This window comes from Galeopterus variegatus, unplaced genomic scaffold (genome assembly GCF_000696425.1).
Source record: "Galeopterus variegatus unplaced genomic scaffold, G_variegatus-3.0.2 Scaffold25, whole genome shotgun sequence".
Classification (NCBI taxonomy): Eukaryota; Metazoa; Chordata; class Mammalia; order Dermoptera; family Cynocephalidae; genus Galeopterus; species Galeopterus variegatus.
Genome location: NW_007726136.1, coordinates 413,661 through 428,710, shown reverse-complemented (window position 1 = coordinate 428,710; position 15,050 = coordinate 413,661). Strand labels below are relative to the sequence as shown.

Genomic DNA, 15,050 nt, shown 5'->3' with positions numbered 1-15,050 from the left:
GTTCTCATGCACCAAGGCATTAAAAATCCTGGAGATTGTGTTTTTGTTTTTTTTTTTTTTTTTTTTCTTTTTTTTTTTTTTTTCCTTTTTGTCTTTTTTCGTGTCTGGCAACGGACCGCAACCCTCAGTGTCACGCCCGTACCGGACTGGGACCGGCAACGGGATCGCAACCCTCGGTGCTGCGCCCGCCCCTCGCTCAGCCAGTGAGCGGGAACCGGTCTGTATGTGGGATCCGAACCCTCGGCGGGAGCGCCACCACGCTCTCAAGCGGCGCACTGTAGCAGTGCGCCACTGGGCCGGCCCTCCCTGCCTCCTTTTAAGAGATGTGCAGGGAAGGACTTTGAATGCTGTGAAGGGCTGTGTCCTTGTGGATAGCACAGGGTCCTGGGATAGCACCCCAAGGGCCCTCCTCCTGGCTCAGTCCAGCACTGGGCACAAAGGAACCAGAGCAGCGGGCAATTGGCGAGAGCTGTCCCGATGAGAGTCTAGTGCAGAGGCATGAGCCTGCATTCAGGAAACAGACCTGGGTTTCAGCCCTAGTTCTGCTGTGTGACCTTAGGCAAGTCATGGTGTGTCTCTGAGCCTCAGTTTCTCTGTGTGGAAAATGGGGATGATAGTAGTACCTACCTCACAGATTGTTGTGAGGGGGAAATGAGATTATCCTTGTGAAGCTTGTCCCAGTACCTGGCCCAGAGGATGCCGGCTTGGCTTCTCCTAGCCATTAAGAGGTTTCTACTGTCTCATCCTCTATTGCCCAAAGACATCCTGGCATCCTAGAATCTGAGCTTGAAAGGGCTATGGGGATGTGTAGCCATTTAATTAGACAAGAAGAGCTGCTTGAACACACTGTTGACAGGATGCTCACTCCCTGCTGAGATGTTCTGCGCCTCCCCATGGCCCGGGCTCAGCAAGCCTGGAGGGCTGCCCTGTCTTTGGCCCCTGGTGAGTGAATCAGCTGCAGGGCTGGTGGGTCTTCACATCACCTCCCTCTAGACAGGAGACTTGGGCTGCAGCCCTGACTCAGCCACAGACCTGCTGAATGGCCTTGGGCCTCAGTTTCTTTGTCTATAAAGAGGGGTAATCATAACCCAGCAGTTAGGGTGAGCGAGAGAGCTTGCAGGAAAGCCCTCAGCAAACAGGAAAGCCCTGGCAGACATTTTTGCTGTGGGATTGCCCACTTTTAGGCACAGGGAGATTGACACATGGCTCCTCCCAACATAGTTTGTTCTCTCTCAGGCAGGAGCTGAACCTGCCCCCCGCAGCTTCCTGCACCTGCCCCCAACCGCAAGGCTCCCTTTCCACATGACAGCCCCACAGATATGTGAAGACTGCGCCTGTGTCCCCCCCCCCAGTGTCTGTGTTTGCAAAAATGATTAACCTGGCAGAGCCAGGCTCTTTGTAGGACTAAAGAGGAGTGTGTGTAGGGTGGGGGAGGAGAGGGGGAGTTAGAGGCTGGCCAGCCATACAGTTTGACCCATCTGGGGAGCTGGCTGGAGCTGCCCAGGGAGCTAGCCCACCCCAGGGTTCCGCATGATCCTTCCCTGGCTTGGAGGCCTCCAGTCACCAGCGCTTGGCAAGGCCCACCACCCCAGCAAGGCTTCTTGCCCCCCTTCCCCTGCCTTCCCACCCTCCTGGAGCCCCTTGGCCAAAGATCGCCTTTCTGCACATTGGTGGTTGGAGCCAGACCAATCCTGTGGCCCTTGGAGTTCAGCGCCCCGTGTTGCTGTTGCCCGGGCAGAGAAAGGCTCCAGGAGGGATGCGTCTCAGGGTCCAGTGCAGGCAGTGGGCAGGTGGCAGGGACGGTCTGTGGAGTGGAGGGGCAGGGCCAGCTTGGAACAGGGTGAGGAGGGATGGGGAGGTGGAGCAGGAGTGTAGACAGCCCCCTCAAGGAGCTGAGCTGATGAGGAGAGAGAGTGGCAGCTGGGGCTGGCAGATCGTAGGAGCTGGCCTTGCTTTTCAGAGCAGCTTCTATGGGTCAGGGAGGGGAGAAGGGGTGCAGAGAGGGGGCCCCTGGGGAGGGGGCAGTGAGCAGGGGGTGGGATCCAGGGCTGGGGGAGGAAATAGCCTCCAGCAGAGCACAGGGAGGAAGTGTGTGGGGATGGGTGTGTGGCAGGAAGTGGAGGAAGGTCCCCTTCGCCGGCCTGCACTTGCTCCTGAGGCAGGGGCCCAGGGAGCTAGGGGGCCGTGGGTGTGTGTATACAGGAGCACAGAGCGAGGGAAGCAGATTCTCCCTGGAGAAGGGGCCTCAGGGGCCCTGTGGTCCCCTAGCTCTCAAACTTCATTGTGCATAAGAATCAGGTTTGGGGGAGCTTGTTACAAATCTGGATTCCAGGTCCTCTGTTTTCAGAGTCAGATCCAGTGGGTCTGTGATGGGGTCCAGGGATCTTGATACAGTGTTCCTCAGAGTACACTTTGAGAACACTGCTCTAGTGAAGCCAGCTCCCCAGTCTGTGAATCCTTTGCAAACTCTGCCCACCCCTTGCTCACATACCCTTCTGATGGGGAGCTCACTCTCCGCACGTGGGCAGCCCCTGCCTCCTGGGGGGCTTTCTGTTGATGAAAATGATCTGGCTCAGTCACAGCCAAGAGCCTCTTCTGGCAACCTACCCCAGGCTGGGAGGGTTCGATGGGTCCTTCTCCATGGAAGGCTTGAGATTATGTCTCTGCCTCTCCAGGCTGCTTCCCCAAACCTACTCCTGGGATCTCCAGCTCCTTCCCAATCCTGCTGTCTGCCTGGGCCCCACTGGAGTGGCCCAGAGCCAGCTCGCCTACCCCCCACGTGGGGAGTAGAGCAGGAGGTGTGCTCAGTCCCTCTCTCCGAGGTCTGTCCTCTGGGGTTCTGGAATCCAGCCCCCAGGCTCATCTCCCACCTCCTCAGCAGATTTTCCTAAACTCCCCTGGAGGATTGTCACCTCCCTCTTCTCCCTCTGCCCCACGTCTCAGTGCTTTCCTGCTGGCCTCTGTCCCCAGGGGGATGACAACTTACTCATCCCACTCACCCTCTGAAGGTCGTCTGGGTGCGAGGGCTGAGTGGGGAATGTGGGAAGCAGGCCGCCAGGGCGTCTGCACCTGCTGGTTGCTGCTCTGACTTTCTGCAAGCCCTTGGTTGGTGCTGGTTTTGCCCTGGGCTATAAAGGGAGCAGCTCTTCTAAGAAAGGAGAGCCAAAAACAGAGGTGTTTTTGTCTCAAAGAGAGCCAGCCTGGATTTTGGGGAACCCAAAAGCCTCTTATTTCTAAAATTATCCCCTGGGCTCTCCAGCTGCTGCTGAGCCCAGCCTTGGCCCCTGGCTGTATGGAGACAATGGGGACGCAGAGCAGGTTGGGGGAGACCTGCTCTCCCACCACTGGCAGCAGTAGCTGGTTGGGGCCCAGCAGGTGGGGAGGAAGGGGCCAGCTTGCCTGTACCTTATTCTGTGGGTCCAAGCAGCCCCAGCTCCCACATGGACCTTTTTGGACACTCAGGGCCCTCCCTCCAGGAAGCTTTGCCTGTCTCTCCAGAACCACCAGTGAGTAATCACATAATTATGGGGTGAGAAGGAAGTCCTTGTGGAAGGTGCAGAGCTGTGGTCAGTTCCTTCTCAGCCTGTTGGCGGATTCCGATGATGGGCAGGAGGCCCATCTTCTCTCACCACCTGGACAGAGTGGCTCAATGCCAGTGACCCTGGGCTGGGCCAGTCACCTGCAGTGACTCCTGCCTCTCTGCCCTGCTCCCCCCACAAAGCCCCTCTCACCAGACCCCCTGCGTCTGTCCTCGGGGTTCTGGAATCCAGAGACTGTGTCCCTGGACTCATGTGTCCACACCTTTGCTGCCACCGTCCCCTGCCTGGCATGCCCTTCCCAGTTTCTCTGTCAGTTACTGCTAGTCTCTACTACCTGTTTGCAGGGCTGCAAACCCACTTGTCCTCTTTACCTTTCTCTTCATTTTCTAAATGTTCTATAACAAACACATCATTATTGCTGGAAGTGCCGGCTCCTCCTTGTCCACGAGAGCACAGTGGTCAAAAGGCCAGGCCCTGGGGGGGAAGGCCTGGGATCCAGCCTCAGCCCCGTTATTTCCTGGCCGGGTGACTCTGGGCAAATTACTTACCTCCGTGTGGAGATTTTTCTCATCTGTAAAATGCGGGTAATAATTGTATCTCCCTCACGGGTTGTTCGAGTTGACATATAAGATGCAGACAGGAAGCATTCGGTAAATGTTAGCGATGACTGTTCTGGTCATCACTATTATTCTCGGATAGTCTCAGACTATGGACCCCCAGGTCTTGGGGATAAGGTTCTGGGGTGGGAGGCTCCCCTGTGACTGTCCTATTGGGGCCGTGTGACTGTGTGGTCTCTGCTCAAGCCCCCTCCTCCTTCCCCCTGCTCCAGCCCTGGGTTCTGGCAGGGTTTCCCCTGGGACCAGTCTTCCAGATGGTTCTACCTGACTTATTTGGTTGGCAAACTTTCAGTTGGTCCCCTCTGTGTCTTGTGTCTTGCTGTACTCCAGGGACCCCAAGAGAAATCAGACAGGGGCTTTGCTGTCTACACAGGGTAGGAAATATAAGGGGAGGTGGGCAAAGAAAGGACCCCTCCCAGTTTGGGGTGACATGTGTTCAGGTGGGGGTGTGCATGGGGGCTGAGGGAGCTCAGGGCAGGTACCTGAGCTCTGAGAGGGCTTCACCGAGGAGGTGACCCAGGGGTAAGTCCTAAATGACAAATAGAGATGCTCCAGCTGGACCAGAGAGGGGAAGCCGTGCCACCCAGAAGCACAGCATGTTCAAGTACCCAGAAGCATTTTGCCTCCAGGGTGTTATTTTGGTCTGATGTCCGTATGAAAGCTCTGGGTACCAGATGAATAATGACCACAAACATAACCCCTGATGCAGGTTCTATTACTGTTATCCCCATTTGGGGGGTTAGGAGACTGAGGCACAGACAGGTGAAGCGACTTGCCCAAGGTCACAGCTAGTGGGTGGGGGGTCTGGGATTGGAACTCAGACAGTCCGACTCCAGAATTCACACTCTTAACCTCCTCACCCTTTTTCATGGAGTCATGTGGGCCTTTCAAGCAAGGCTACCTTTGGTCTTCGCCCAATGGGGCTTGAAGTTCCTGAGATTAGGACTGAGCACTCCCACCACCCCTGGCCCAACTGCCTGCACCTGCGGATGCCTGGCTGTGCACCCACTCTGCCCCCCGCGGCCTGCACTGCTGCCTCCTGGGCCCCTGAGCTGGGATGCCCCGGCCCCGGTCCCTGCACAGTCAAGAGCAAACTCTCAAGAGGGTTGGCCCTGACCAGGGGCCTTAGCAACCCTCTCCCGGGACAAGGGGGGAGTTTCATGGGTCTCAGGTGGGCCAGGTGTTCTGGGCTGGGGCTTCAGGCCTTGGGATATTGGCCCCCTCCGGTCCCACTCTCCTGGCCAGCCTGTCACACCTCCAGGCAGGTCCTTGGCAGGAGAAGAACTGGAAGTGGGTGCCCTTGCTTGGGGAGCTCCCCTGATGCTCCTGTGTTTTGCAGTCCGTGGTGGTGCCCAGGTGCCGGGGGACAGCAGAAGCGCTTCAGATCACAGTGGGCCACATGCTGGGAGACGCTGGCAGCCCCTACCTCACTGGACTTGTAAGGCGTGCCTGAGTGTGTGGGGTGGGGAGGATCTGGGGGAGGCGCTGTACTTGCTGAGGCTGGAGGCAGGCCTGGTGTACCCTGACTCCATCTGCAGATTTCTAGCGCCCTGAGGGCCGGGCGCCCTGACTCCTATCTGCAGCGCTTCCTCAGCCTGCAACAGAGCTTTCTGTGCGGCACCTTTGTCATCGTCCTGGGTGGCGGCTGCTTCCTGCTGACTGCGCTGTCTCTGGAGCGGGACCAGGCCCAGGCCCGGCAGCCTGGCACAGGTACCCCCACCCCTTGCGTCCGTGCCAGGCTCAGGGATAAACACCATAGGGGCAGGGAGCACCAGCCACCCTCTGAGCCCCTGGCCAGTTTGTTTGTTCATTTATTCCAAATTATTTATTATAACCCTGCTATGTGTCAGGCAAAGTTGCAGATGCTGGGAAGTGAACGAATTAGGCCAAGTCCAAGCCCTCAGGAAGCTGACACTTTAGTTGGGGAGACAAACCAGAAACAGAAAAAGTGAAAGACATAGTGTGTTTGAGGTGATAGATGCTATGGAGAGACGTAAAGCTGAAACGGGGGTGGGTGGGGGGACAGGTGGGGGCAGGTTGCAGTTTTCGATAGGGGGTCAGGGAGATCCTCACTGCACAGGTGACATTGGAGCAAAGATTTGGAGGAAGCGAGGGAGTAAACCATGCAGCTGTCTGGTGGAAGGTGCTCTAGACGGTGGGAGCAGCTAGTACAAAGGCCCTGAGCTGGGGATGTACCTGATGTGTTTTATGACTAGCAAGGAGGCCAGTGTGGCAGCAGCAGGAGGAAGGGGACTGTGACAGGGATGAGGGCAGCAGTAACGGGGCCAGAGCATGGGGAGCAGGGGGAGGTGCTTGTACAACTTTGGCCTTAACTCTGAGTGTGGTGGGAGCTGCTGTGGGGTTGCCAGTGGAGGAGCCCCACGGCAGTCTGATTTACATTGCAGAAGCATCACTCTGGCTGCTGTGTGGAGGACAGATTCTAGGAGGGTCAATGTTGAGGCCCAGGGGCCATAGGAGCCTCTGTGACCATGCAGGGGAGAGTATGGTGCTAAGACCGTGGTGACATTGAAGCTGGTGAGAAGGGGTCGGATCTGGAATTTATTTTGCAGACAGAACCTAGAGGATTTCCTGACAGACTGTGCCCAGGCCTCGTCCCAAAGTACCTTCTGCCTCTTTTGGGGCTGTCTGAGTTTCTTTCCTCCTGCAGGGACCCTGGACAACAAGGACATGGAGAACCAAGGCCTGCTTTCTGGCATGGGTGCCTCCACAGAGGACCCCTGAACCCCCTGCCTGCACCCTCCTTTTGGCCACCACAGTGACATCGCCTCTGCCCCTCTTTGGCTGTGGCTCAGGGGCCCTGGCTGAGCTGCACCTGCCACTTCTTCGCTCCCAGCTAGAGAGCTGGCAGGGCCCGGTGGCTGGGCTGGGAATTGAGCTGTCAGCACCCTCTGTGGGAGGCCTGGGCCCGAGCCCGCACCCAGCACAAGGCCGCTCCAGCCGGGGGTCCCCAGCCTGGCTGCTGACAGGCTCTGATTAAAATGTGACCAGTACAAAGCCCATGGATTTCAGGCTTTTAGACAATCCTGTTACTTGTAGCTTCTCTGTGCCTCTGCTGGGAGGGGGCAGGGGAGAGGATGAGGTAGGCAGTCCTCAAGGATGCAGGGCTGCCCCTAAAGAGGGGAAACTGAGGGGCTGCTCAGTGCAGATCTCCAGGTGTCTGTCCCATCTTGGACCTCCCACTCGGATCCAGCTTCCTAGTCTGCAAGCTCATGAAGGCACAGGACACCCATCTGAATGAATTCACCCTCTGAACAAAAGGTGGGGTCTGAAGGAGTGGTCTTCGAAATGGTTTCCGTTTGGATTCTGGTGGGGGTGGGTGGCTCCAAGTTCCAGGCAACCACACATAGGAGCACCTGGGCCTGTGCAGACACACGCAGTGGCCCCAAGAACCATGCTGGGGGCTCATGTGGACCTGCTCTACACCCTCCACTCCCACCCTGTTACCATGGGGAGGGCTGGCTCTGTGGGACCCTCACTTGCTGCTAGGTTCAGAGCAGCTGGGCTCAGCAGGCCCTGCAGGAGATCAACAGCTACCAGGCGGGCAGCGGTGGGAGGCATGTTCCTTCCGCCCATGAGCCTGAGCTTCTCTCCCCTCCCCAGTGCCCAGCCAGGCGATGACTTGCTCACTTGTTGATGGCCACCTCTGCTGTGCCAGGCTGTGCCTGTCTCCTGGAGACTGGGGCAGAACAGTGACCCAGACTCTTGCACGCACCTGCCCCTGGCTTGCTCCACCCGTTTCCTGTGTCATCCCCCATGTCCTGCGTTGCTGGCTGCAACAAGCCCCAGGAGCTGGACTATTGGCTCAGCCTCCCCCTGTCCCCCAGTGTCAGCTCTCCCTCAAGAGCTGGCATCACCATACTCACCAGCTCCACCCTCGACTTGACACTTGGAGCTCCTGAAATGGGAGGCCTCTGAAGTTACCCAGAAAAAGATCTTGGGAGGGTATTTGGTTTCTCCTGGGAAGGCAGCAGCCAGTCTGGGCTGAAGCTGGGATCCCATGGTCCCTCTCAGCATTCACTGGCTGTGTGACCTGGGCCACTTCCGGTTCTTCTCAGAGTTGCTGACTCCCCAGCTGTATTCGAGAGGTGTGTTGAATGTGGCTTTTTGAGACCAGGCCTCATGTGATCCTCACAGGCTGCATCTAGACCCAGAGAAGCTCAGCTCCAGGGTCTGGACCTTCCTCTCTACATCCCTGGGGAGATAGCCCATGAGGCTCAGCTCCCAGAATATGGGCGAGGGTTGTCCAAGAGTAAGCGTATCAGCCACCCCCACTCCCCCACCCGAGTCCAGTAGCTGAGGAGCAAGATCAGAAACCTCATTCATACCAATTCCATAAGCATGTCTTGGTATCAGTGGATGGTCCTCAGGGTGTCAGTGGTGAATTAGAATCCAACCCTGTTCTTGGACCTCATGGCCAATGAAGGCAGGACAGGGAACACTGGGCTAGGCCCCTTGAGGCACATCTATGGGCAGAGGAAGGGATTACATCCCTCAGAAGCCTTTGAGGAGGTGGCTTTGGAGCTGGTAAACAGCAGGAGGTATGGGGAAGGCAAAGGTGCAGGGGGATGGGGCGGGGGGTGGGGCAGGAGTTAGGAAATGAATCATGAATGGGTGTGGCGTGGCCGGAGAGGAGGGCGTGTGTGTGTGATGTTGGGGGGTGGGGGGAGAGATTGGCTGAAACCAGAGGGGCTTCAGATGCCAGCTGAGGAGCAGAGGCTTTAATCCTATAATCCAGGGTAGTTTTTTCTGACTCAAGTGCATTCTGATATTTAGGTTGCTGGGTGGGGCAAGGTGTTGCTTCCCAGGACTGAGTTACACAAGATGCCTAGCCAGGACTTTACAGGAGGATATTGTCCAGAGTGGTTTTGGGCAGGGTGGGAGCTCTGGTACTGGTGGATGCTGGGAGTGACAGAGACCAATATCTCCTCTGCAGCCAACCTGAGGCTCAGCTTTCTTTACTCAGCTCCCACCGTCCACCTCTTTGGGGCCAGTCACAGTGCCTGAGGTTGCAGGTGTAGGTCTATGAGAGCCTAGGAGAGCCCGGCCACTCAGGCTGGAGTGGAGGTAAATGGAACCCTTCTTCCCAGTCTGAAGGGCATGTGTTGGGTAATCCCAGTCACTAATGCCCTGGACTTGTTTGTTGGGAATGTCAACAGGAGAGAAAATGCTGCTCAGCAGGACAAATCCTCAAGCCTGACCCCGCTCTCTTCATGTGTTAATTATGCTTCCCAGACACTTGCTGCATTCCAGCTCCCAGGTGTCACCCTGGCCTGCAGGTGTGCCTGTGCATTCTCATTTCTATGTTGGTGTGTGAGCACGTGAGGGTGTTTGCAGAGTATTGATCAAAGCTCTCCTTCCACTCTGACCTAAGGTTTGGGGGTGGGGGTTGAGCATGCACATCTAGATTTCTGCACCTGAACCTTGGCTTTTCCCCTGCAACACCAGACATCAGTCTCTCTATTTCATTCTCTGGAACGTTTGACTTTCCTCTGCGTCTGGGGTGGGCTTGTGAGGTTGCTTGATCTAATGCAGCCTCTGAAGTCAGAGCTGGCAAGAGGCAGCCAGAGGTTGCTGGAGCCATCCTTTCTCCCAGCACAGGGAGGTGTGTGACTTCATGTGCTCCTTCTGTGTGACAATATCAGTTTGGGCTATGGGGTTGTAGGCAACAGAAAGGGACTGACTACCTTAAGCAGGAAAGGGATTTATTGGAAGCATATCAGGAGCTCACAGATTAATGGGAAGGTTGGAGAGTCATGAGCCAGGGTTCCTGGGCCATCCAATTTGGGGGTCTTTGCCAGAGCTCTAGACATTTTTTGCCACCCTACTTAAGATTTGAAGCCATGGGCAGGAAGTCCAGTTGGGATAGCATGGATCCTATGTCCATTCCTTGATCTTAAGACCAGGAAACCAGGGTGCTGTTGGAAAGGGGAGTAAATTCTGAGAATCAAAACAAAATATCAATGAAATAAAAAACACATGAAAAAACCAAAAACAAAGACAGTGTCCACTACAATGATTTTGGGCAGGCCACTGGCCCTCTCTAAGATACAGCCTCTCCATGGGATGGGGAAGAGGCTTGACTCAATGTCATTCCAAGGATTCTTCATTTCTAGTAGCCTGAGTCCATGATCAAAGGAGACCAAAGCTTCCATAATTTAGAAAGTGTTAAAAATGTTCAAATGACAGAACAGGAACTTCTGTGTTAGTGGGGACTCAGAGCCATCTGTTCTGAACAGGAGAAAGAGGCAGAGACAAAGCGTTCTGAGCAAAACTCATGAGGCAGGCCCAGCCTGGGGGTGGAGGTGGGGGCTCCAACATGTCCTCAGCTTGGCAACAGCAGGAGCAGAGAGGAAGTGCCTTGTCCTCACCCGTGGGTGGTAACATGCGGGGAAGGCTAATCAAAGAGTGGAGGCAAACTGCAGGTGGAGACTAATGAGGGTGGAGTCAATCAGGAAGAAGATGCCTTTTCTAGAGGGGCCAGGAGAGGAATCTGGATGGTTTCTGAGTCACTCAGAACAACAGACACATGATGCAAATCAACACACATTTCCTGAGCACCTGCTATATGTCATTTACTCATTCAATCAACAAACATTCTCTGAGCACCCCCTCTGTTCTGGATCAAAGAGATGAATCAGACAAGGTATGGGCCCTCAAGGCTCCCAGTCTGCTGGTGGTGGCGGTGGTGGATTCCTGTACAAACGTAATCAGCATAAGGAGTTTGATGTGATGGAGGGGTATACAGGCTACTCAGTAGCTCAGAGGAGGAAATGACCAGTTGTTCAGGTGGGTCAAGGAAGGCTTCCTGGAGGAAGTTACGTCTATGTTGGGTTTCTGAAGGACATGTGGCAAGAGAGAGCTAGGTAGGTAGCATAGGCAAGAATGACTAAAGGGTCCGGGGAGGGGGTTGCTCATGTGATGCTCTCCGTGGTCCTGAATGACATTGCATTAGCAGGACAAAGGCTTTTCTGTTGAGGAGAGGGAAGGGACTATGGACAAATGTCCCAATTCTTGCCACTCCCCGAGGCTCCAGGAAGTATAATAATTGTGAGTTCAGGGAGCTCCATGCATAGTGTGCTGGAGGGTAATTTTGAGAGATGGGTAGTAGGATTTGAGGCTGGAGATTGTTAAGGGTCATGAAGGGTTGTGAAAGGTCTTGAGATCATGTTAAGGAACTTAGACATTTTTAATTCTATAGGCAGCGGGGAGCTATGGAAAGGTTTTGTAAGGCAGTGTAAGGCAGTGATGGAGTCATATGTGTGATTTAGAAAGTTGCTGGCAAGCAATATAGGGAAAAGACTGGAGGAGGATGTTGCAGCAGGTGGTGTTGAGCTTTACAAGGGTCCAAATGAGACATAGAGAGGTTTGAGCTAAGTCAGTAGGCAATGGGGTATTGGTGAATAGTAAAGAGAAAAAAATCAACACACCCTAGATGTGGGAGTTGAGGGTGAAGGAGTCCAAGTGGCTCCCAGTTTTCCTGCTTGGTGACAATGTGGATGATGGTGCTATGTGTCAAGAGATAATTGGCAGTGGGTTGGGAGCAGGTTTGGGGGAAAGATGATGAATTCAGTTTTGGATGTGCTGAGCTTAAGGTGCCTGTGGGATACCTAAGGGGGATGTGCAGGAAGCTGCATGTGGATCTAGTGCTTGGAGATGAGGCCTTGTCTACAGATGGAGGTTTTGGTGTCATGAGCATGTGGATGATTGTTGAAAGCCAAGGCATGGGTGAGAGGCTGCCAGGGACAATATGCCAAGTGAGAAGGAAAGTGACTGAGGCCCAAGCCCTGGTGACACTCCCATGCAAGAGGATGAGCAGAGGGGAGAGGACTGAACTCCCGATGATCAGCTTTGGGGGGCTAGTACATTCTAGGCCAGTGTTTCTCAGAGTGTGTTCTGCAGAGCTCTAGTCTTACAAGATGATCTGTTGTCAAGTGCACGTGGGAACACGGCAGTCTATACCTCCCTCTGAGAGACTCACAGTGTGCACTCTGTAAACACTTTCAGAGCAAAAGCTCTGAAAGGTCCCTCAGAAAGGAAATGTAATTCTCTGTGTTTACCCCATCGTTTCCCATATACACTTGCCCTGGAATAATGGCCACAAATGTCCTGTGCCCCATTAGTTTCAAAGTTATGGTCTAGACCTAATGAATGAGTATTGGAAGGCCCTTTAGCCATCACTGAGTTCAGCCTCCCATTAGGCTGATGAGGAAACTGAGTCCTGCAGAAGCTGAGAGCAGCATTGTGGGGCAATAGAGGAAGCACTGGATTAGGAGGAAGACACACCTGGGTTTAGTTTAAGCTCCATCATTTACTGGGTATGTGACCTTGAGCAAATTACTTCTCTTCCCTGGAATTCAGTTTCCTCATTGACAAGATGGAGATAACAAACCTAACAGTCCTATGGCTGATGGCCCCATGATGCTGTTGGAGGTCCTCAGAAGGCCACTGTGATTTGCCCAGGGCCACAGCTAGAAAGGGCTTATTGTCCCCCCCATCACCCTGCCCTTGGTGGCCCCTTATTTCACACAAGGATGTACTCTAGGGATTGTCTTTTAGTTAAAACCCCGGCAAAACCCACACAGTGGGAATGGCTGCCTTGCTTGGTGGTGCCTCAGAGGTCCCCCCAAGTTTGAAAGGCTCAAAACTCCACCCTCTTCCCCTGCTCTGGGACCTGCCCACTGGTAAAAAGGGTTTTGGACCATAATCCCCAAACACAATCCCAAATGCCATAATCCTGAATGTTGAAATCCCCCAAATCACCATCAAAAGATTGAAATCCCAAATGTTGAAAGCCAAATTCTGGGGAAGGCATTAGTGTGTTTGGGGTTGTACGCAGGATAGTTGCATCATGTTAGGCAGAACTATTACCTTGTCATTATCTTTATTTGGAAATTAAATATGATTTAAGGAGATGCATTCTTTGCAAATTTGACTCCACGAAAAGTGCTTTATCATAAAGTTGATTTTGTCTGTAAGCATTGTGCATATACATAAAAACCTTGAAACTTCCTCCATAAATGAAGAGATGTCTTTTTTGTACATCTGCATTTGTGAAAGATAAACTTTCTTGAGATCTCAGCTCTTTGGGTGACTGTATAGGCGGTGGTGACCCATAGTGGTTTTTGATCAAACTCATCTAAAGACTTGGATTGTCCGTCATGGTATTTCAGATGACTGCAGTTTTAAAGCTGGCTGCACACAATTACCAAACATAATGATATGAGTTTACACATTTCACTTTTTGACTTATTTCTTTATGAATACAGTTCATCTGCTTGTAACGATTATACCCACACAACTGTTGTTGTTATACCTGAGTGTTTATCCTTGCAAAATTATGTGTTATTATTGCCTATTTAATTGTGTAAAGTGGTGTAAGAAGAATTCTGTTTTGTTTTTATATATTTCTCAAGTAAATCCCCTTTTAGAAATGTAAGTGGGGCCGGCCCGGTGGCGCACTGCTACAGTGCGCCACTTGGGAGCTCGGTGGCGCTCCCGCCGAGGGTTCGGATCCCACATACAGACCGGTTCCCGCTCACTGGCTGAGCGAGGTGTGGGAGCAACACCGAGGGTTGCGATCCCGTTGCCGGTCCCAGTCCAGTACGGGCGCGACACTGAGGGTTGCGGTCCGTTGCCGGACACGAAAAAAGACAAAAAGGAAAAAAAAAAAAAAAAAGAAATGTAAGTGAATGCCTTTTAAACAATTTTTAAAATTATTTTTTCCAGAACTATATTTTTGGGATTTTGATCTTTTGGGATTTCAACATTCAGGATTATGATGTTCAGATTGTGTCTTTCAGGATTATGATCGACACCAGGTAGAAAGGGAAGGCTGTGCAAAGAGAATGCTCCCTTTTCTGGTCAAGGGCTAACTAATACTGTCCCTTGGACAGGACTGTGGCTGAAAGGACGAGGAGTTTTGGGGAGTGGAGAAGTGATGTTGGGGTTGGGCTTAGAGCCATGGTGTGCCTCCTTCACAGCTGGATACAGTTCCACAGCTGGGCACCATCCACAGCTGGACACTGTCCTCTAGCTGGCACCATTATGTGGTTACAAGGATCATAGCCTGGGTTCAGATGAAGCCACATGGAACTCCTAGGTCTGTCCTTGCCTGTTAATCACCTGTCATCCCAGGCTACCCAGTGGAACTTCCCCCATCCGACTTTGCAGACCTGAGCTCAGCAAGCTGGAAAGAGGCAGCAGGCAACTTTCAGAATGAAATCTGTTTTCCTAACCCTCCTGTGACAGTCATTCATACGCAACACACTGAAGCATATTTTTAGTCACTTCACAGAATTTAAAATACACCCCGAAGGCGCCAAGAAACACCAGCTTGGGGATTAACTCTGCTCATAAGAGACGGGGGGAGGAGGGGTGTGCCTTGTGCTGTGTCACCCGTGGCTATGCCATGACTCACTGTGGCCAACACTTTCGTGAGATGCACCTGCCTGTGGACGTGGGGTCTGGAGCAGCCCGCAGTGGGAAGTGAGCTCCCGGCACAAAAGGATGCTGTCAGAACCCCGGGTCAGCATCAGCTCCAACCCTGCCACTGACTAGCTGCATGTTCCTGATGGGGTGACTTCCGTCCCCTGGGACATGTCTGTGAAACACGGTTAATCATTATCTGTTTTTGGGGGGTCTGTTCAGTTCTAACATTCTGTCCTCTGCACTTTGTACAGACTTTAATTTCAATCAAAGCCCCAAACAGAGGAACAGGGGAAGACGGTGTGTATGTGTGTGGGGGTGGGGGTGAGGGGGTGGGTAGTCACAGAACCATAGCACCTCTGAGTTAGTGATGGCCCTCCTAAACACAGAAGCCACCCAACCACTCTCCGCAGAAGGAACCCCACCTCCACAGGCGGAGTGACCACTC

The 15,050-nt window shown here is 53.5% G+C and overlaps 1 protein-coding gene across 1 annotated transcript in view; it reads left to right on the top strand.

Annotated features, from left to right (window-relative positions):
- The window catches only part of SPNS3 (spinster homolog 3 (Drosophila)), a 44,512-nt gene extending 37,332 nt beyond the window's left edge, over positions 1 to 7,180 (top strand). The window contains 3 exon segments of the mRNA XM_008568694.1: positions 5,496 to 5,594; positions 5,695 to 5,881; positions 6,825 to 7,180. Coding sequence (XP_008566916.1) covers positions 5,496 to 5,594; positions 5,695 to 5,881; positions 6,825 to 6,898 — 360 coding nt within the window. The 3' untranslated portion in view covers positions 6,899 to 7,180.
- The last annotated feature ends 7,870 nt before the right edge of the window (positions 7,181 to 15,050 follow it).